Source organism: Polyergus mexicanus, unplaced genomic scaffold (genome assembly GCF_030449975.1).
Source record: "Polyergus mexicanus isolate NDT 795.1 unplaced genomic scaffold, iyPolMexi1.0 SCAF_7, whole genome shotgun sequence".
Classification (NCBI taxonomy): Eukaryota; Metazoa; Arthropoda; class Insecta; order Hymenoptera; family Formicidae; genus Polyergus; species Polyergus mexicanus.
In genome coordinates this window covers 6,343,575-6,349,187 of record NW_027223327.1, presented here as the reverse complement: position 1 = coordinate 6,349,187, position 5,613 = coordinate 6,343,575, and the positions used below count along the sequence as shown (strand labels likewise).

At 32.5% G+C, this 5,613-nt stretch overlaps 1 protein-coding gene across 1 annotated transcript; it reads left to right on the top strand.

Annotated features, from left to right (window-relative positions):
• The first annotated feature begins 3,258 nt into the window (after positions 1 to 3,258).
• LOC138934958 (uncharacterized) lies at positions 3,259 to 4,462 on the top strand. Its single transcript, XM_070299129.1, is given in 2 exon segments — positions 3,259 to 3,783; positions 3,785 to 4,462. Coding segments are annotated over 2 exon segments (1,203 nt in total).
• The last annotated feature ends 1,151 nt before the right edge of the window (positions 4,463 to 5,613 follow it).

Here is a 5,613-nt window from a genome sequence, read left to right as displayed (position 1 = left end):
ATATTGATTGATAAACTGGACTCGAGTTTAAAATCTGCACCTGAAAGGCACCTGAAAGGCGTCCAAGAGACGCTAAGTCCGAAGGACGCCACAGATGTACAACCTTATCAAGAGAGATACTAAACTTGAAGAAATAATAAAACTCCTTAAAGGTTATACAGAGACTGACGATAGTGATGAAGTATTTGAAGAGACCTTCGAGCGTGCTTCGGACTTAGTCTTTCAGACGCACCCTTTGGACGAGGTACAATCTGTTAGCTCGTGCTATTCACATAAAAAATCAGCTTTTCCAGTGTCACCAAGAATTAAAGAAGAAGGGGGCCCCTTATGGAATAAATATAAAAACCATCTTTATGATGAAAGTTTGGATTCTGGTGTGACAGAGACAATGATGATAGGTTAATGATAGGGAATAAAACTGTAAGAGTAACACAAAATGATAATCTTGTTTTTTATGATGATAATAATATAAAAATAGTAACTCAACTTACTAATCCTTTAATAAAATTATTAACAGAAAAAAAAGTACCATATAATTTCAAAGATATTTATGGTGAAGATGCTATAAAAAAATATAAGAATATAGTTTATAAAACTAATGCAATTTATAAAGATAATGATCCTAATAAAGGACCAGCTTCAAATAAATATACAAAATGGGAATATATTTTGAGATATTTATGGGAAGAAATGAGTGAGTCAAAAATTAGAAAAGCACCTGAAAGGCTATGTCCAAGGGACGGAAGTAAAAAAGGAGGTGGTTTTATTAATAAACTTTCAAATAAACTAACCGGAAAGGTTCCAAAAATGCATTTACTGGGATATAATGCTTGTGGGCCTTTTACGAATGTTGAGGAGAGATTAAAAAAGGGGTGGAAAGGAATAAATCCTTTAGATGAACATTGCAAACAACATGATCTTTTTTATTATACAAACCCAAATGTAGATTATAGTGAAATAAAGAAAGCAGATAAAACTTTACAAGAAGCAGCGTGGATGAGAGTATTGTCACCAGATGCTAGTAAGTCGGAAAGATTTTGGGCGTGGGTTGTTACAAATGCCATGAAATCAAAAACAAAATTAGGAATGGGATACATGAGTGAAAAAGATTTGTTATCATTATTAAAGAGGGCATTGGAAATATATAAAAAGAATCCACAATTAGCTAAGAACATTTTAAAATATTATGAAGATCGAAATCATCCATATAAAACAACTGGATTGATGTCAAGCAAACCTTCGGTTCTTGAATGTGAAAAGGACGCATTCGGCAAAACTATTGAGAACTTAGGGGGTTTTCCTTGGTTAGCAGCTCTCCCAATGATTTTCGCTGGTTTATATTATCTTATGAGTTCGGGTATGGATATATATAGAACAGTTAAAGAGAACAAATTTCTGGATGAAACATTAAAAGAACAGATTAGAAATAATAAGGCATCCGAAGGACGCGAAGAAGGATTAACCCATGTAGATAAAACTCAGGCAGATAAAATGATGCCATTAATTCAGGTCAAGCCCTTTGTACATTATAATTTCGATATCCCACGTGAAGAAACTTTCAACACACCAAAATATCAACCATCACTCTTTAAATATCGTTATTAAATGGAATTAAACCTATCATCTTATCAAAAACAAAAATTGAAGAAAGCTTGGTTTTATGATACAGGTGAAAAAATTAAATTGAATTCAAAACATGTTAAAAAAAAACAAATACTGATTATTATGGACTATTTCCATCATTATCTATTAGAAATGCAAATAAAGTATTTAGACACACAAATGGAAAATAATAAAGGTGCAGAACTCAACCTATCTAAAAAAGAAGTTGAAAATTTAATATTAAAACCTTTATCAGATGATGATATAAAACAATATGTAAAAAAACTTAAAATACCTAATTTTAGAAACGTCTATTTAAATTTAAATGAATTACCTAAGAAAATTAGAAAAAATGAGTGTGGTATTGTTAATCTTTTTTTTCATTGGGTTTGCTATTTCAAAAATAAAAATCATATATATTATTTTGATTCTGTAGGGGGAGATGCGCCTATAGAATTGAAAAATTATTTCAGAGGAAATAGACTCATTATAAATACAAAGAAAGTACAAAAGAAAAGTGATCCAGCTATTTGTGGTTAAGGTAAATGGCTATAACTTCGTCAACGGATATAATTTCGTCAGGCCTTCTTAAAATTAAATAAATTAAGCAATCTCGCGCATATCGACTATATTTCCCGATTTGAAACGATTTGAACACTTTTTATCGTCTCAATACGGAAATTTTGAACCGAAAGACGCATAAAAAATAAGGATATATACGTTTATCCTAACGCGGAGTCGCCACAAGCGCCACTGACGTAGCGGCAGTCACGCACAAGACCTAGCGACGAGCGGACGTGTCTTAAGATTTCAGATTTCAATTGGTAAGTAAATTCAGTTTTTTGTTCATGATTTTACATAAATTAAGTTTGAATAAAATATAGAAAAAATTTTTATTCAAGTTTTCACATTATTTGTTTAAATAAAATGGATGACGAAATTATGTGTCCTTAAATTGCCTCGTGGCTCTTATTTCGTCACACTGATGAAATTAAGTGAGAATGCTTACGGAGTAATTGTAAGTTTTTACATGTGTAAAAAATATTTCGATTTTTTACAATAATTTTTTTAAAAACGCTAATAGAGTTTACAATACTAAGATTAAATTTCGTCATAGAATTACCTTGCGTTTATTAAAGTAATCTTCAATTTTTGAAATGTCAATTCGATATGACGAAATTAGATACATTGTGGTTTTTACTCGGGTGGATATAACTTCATCAAATACATTTTATTAATAAAAGTCTAAGAAAAAAAACAAACGAACGTCATTTCACTCCAGCGTTCACTTATTCTATTCTTGAATACTACCAACAATTATTGTTTGTCCTCCTTATTTATGTGGAAAAGAAATAATATTGAATGACGATATTATATCCAACATAAATGATACTTGTCTCTTATTTCGTCACTCGGCAAAAATAGATACTGTCAGTGTTAAATAGACTGGACTATTTCGCCATGCACTTTTCATTTTATTTAATATAACAAATAATTAAATTGTTTTTATTATAATAAATTTAATCAACTCAATTGCTATGTTTATTTTTCTATTTATGCCTGTATCTCATTTTTATAGTTTTGAAGATGGAGAAAGGGAAGAAGTCCCAAATCAAAAAGAAACCCAAACGAAACATGAATTATAATGATCAAACGATGAAACTAGCTTTACAACAAATTAGCGAAGGGATGTCCGTAAGCAGCGCTTCGAAAGCATTTGGCATTCCCAGAACTACGCTTCAAGATAAAAAATTTGGACATCAACGATCAGTCGGAGCTCCTACTATATTGAGACAAGATGAGGAAAAAGTTTTTATCAATTGGATAGTCGAACTGGGAAAGCAAGGATTTCCAGTAACAAAGGACCAACTCTTGTACAGTGTTTCCAACTACATGGCAGAAAACGGACGTATCAATTGTTTCAAGGATGGAATTCCAGGGCGCCGATGGTATGAAGGTTTTTTAAATCGCCACAAAGAAATATCCAAAAGAGTACCTCAAAATTTGTCGACGGCTAGAGCAAACATAAGTGAAGAAGGAGTTCGAAATTGGCATGCAAAAATCAAGAACTTTTTTGAAGAATATGGTGATCTCAAACAGGTTTTAACTTGTCCCAATCGCATTTTCAATTGCGATGAGACAGCTTTTTACCTTTGTCCAAAAGATAAATTCATTCTCGCCAAAAAAAGGATCTAAACAGATTTATAGTAGAATAACTAATGACGAAAAGGAATGCCTGACAGTTCTTATTGGAGCATCAGCTACTGGATGTTTAATGCCACCATTAACTCTGTTCCCATACAAACGCATGCCACAAAATATTGTTGCGAAAATGCCCAAAAATTGGGGAATAGGGAGAACCGACTCAGGTTGGATGACATGCGAGGCATTTTATGAATACATAACAAATATTTTTTATCCATATTTGCAATTAAATAATGTCGAATTTCCTGTTGTCATGTTCCTTGATGGGCACTCATCCCATTTTTCTTTGCATCTAAGTACATTTTGCAGAGAAAAGGGCATTATTTTAATCGGCTTGATACCAAATGCAACGCATCTTCTGCAGCCTATGGATGTATCCTTGTTTCACCCCCTTAAGAACGAGTGGAAAAAAATAATCCATGAATGGCGGATCAATAATAACGGTGAACGTCTGAAAAGGGAGGATTTTTCAGGTTTAGTTAACGAATGTTTGCAAAGAGCAGCTAAACCAGAAACGATACGCAATGGCTTCAGGATCTGTGGATTATACCCATTCGATGTGAATGCAGTGCCTTTTGAAAAACTATTAAAAACTACAGCCGATGATTCAGAAAAAACAGAAAGTGAAGAATCAGAGCCAAGAGAAAAAAAATGAAGAAGATATTTGCTCAATTCTGTCAGTCATTGAAAGTACGATAGGAGTCGAAAGATTAAAAGAGTTCAAGAGATGTGAAAAGGATCAATGGAATGGCCAAACGAAAGATGAGGGTCTTTTTAATTTTTGGTTAGACATTAAAAAAAAAATACCTGACTCATCACTTCAAAATATGAGTATTTCAGAAAATAATCAACAAGAGCATAATACAACACTCGAGGCAAATATAAATTTTTCCGCCCTTGAACTTGATGAGAATTTCGCTGCGAACGGTGTAATCGACTTGGATATAAATGCAGATGGTTCAGTTGTGATTTCGACACCAAAATCAAGCTGTGCAGATACTCCACAGATTTTCCGACAGTTTGATGACTCACCGATCTCCAACCTAACAGAACAACGAGATGAAAATGCCAACAACCTCGAAAATTTTGATAAACAAACACCGATTACCCAGAAAAAAATATTTCCATCTCCGTTCAAAAATGCGCTTTTTTGGGCAGACACCCCAGTTTCAACAACCAAATCTGGAAAAGTTAGACGGAAGATAACTCCATCAGTAGCTATTGCTGATGAGTTTATGGCATATCAAATAAAACTCAAAAAGGAAAAGGATGAAAAACTATCCAAATCAAAATCGAAAGGTAAGGGTAAGAAAAATTCAAATAGAAATGAAGATGAAAATGCCAAAAATAATATGACTGATGCGAATACTACAGAAATAATCAAAGGTGATTATGTAGTAATTCTCTATGAGGGTGAGAAATTCCCAGGCCTGATACTCGATATTGAAGAAGGACCAAAGTTTAAAATAAAAACAATGGCAATGGGTGGTATGAGTATACAGAATAGATGGAAATGGCCTGATAAGGATGATATTCTAGTCTACGAAAGAGAAGAAATTGTAAAAAAGATCTTGCCACCCATGCTCTTGAATAATAGAGGGATCTATTCCGTAAACATTGATTAATGATATTTAAATAACGGTGATAATAGATGTAAGAAAAAAATTAATGATACTTAAATAACGGTGATAATAGATATAAGAAAAAAATTAATGAGACTTAAATAACATGTGATAATAGATGTAAGAAAAAAATTAATGATACTTAAATAACGGTGATAATAGATATAAGAAAAAAATTAATGAG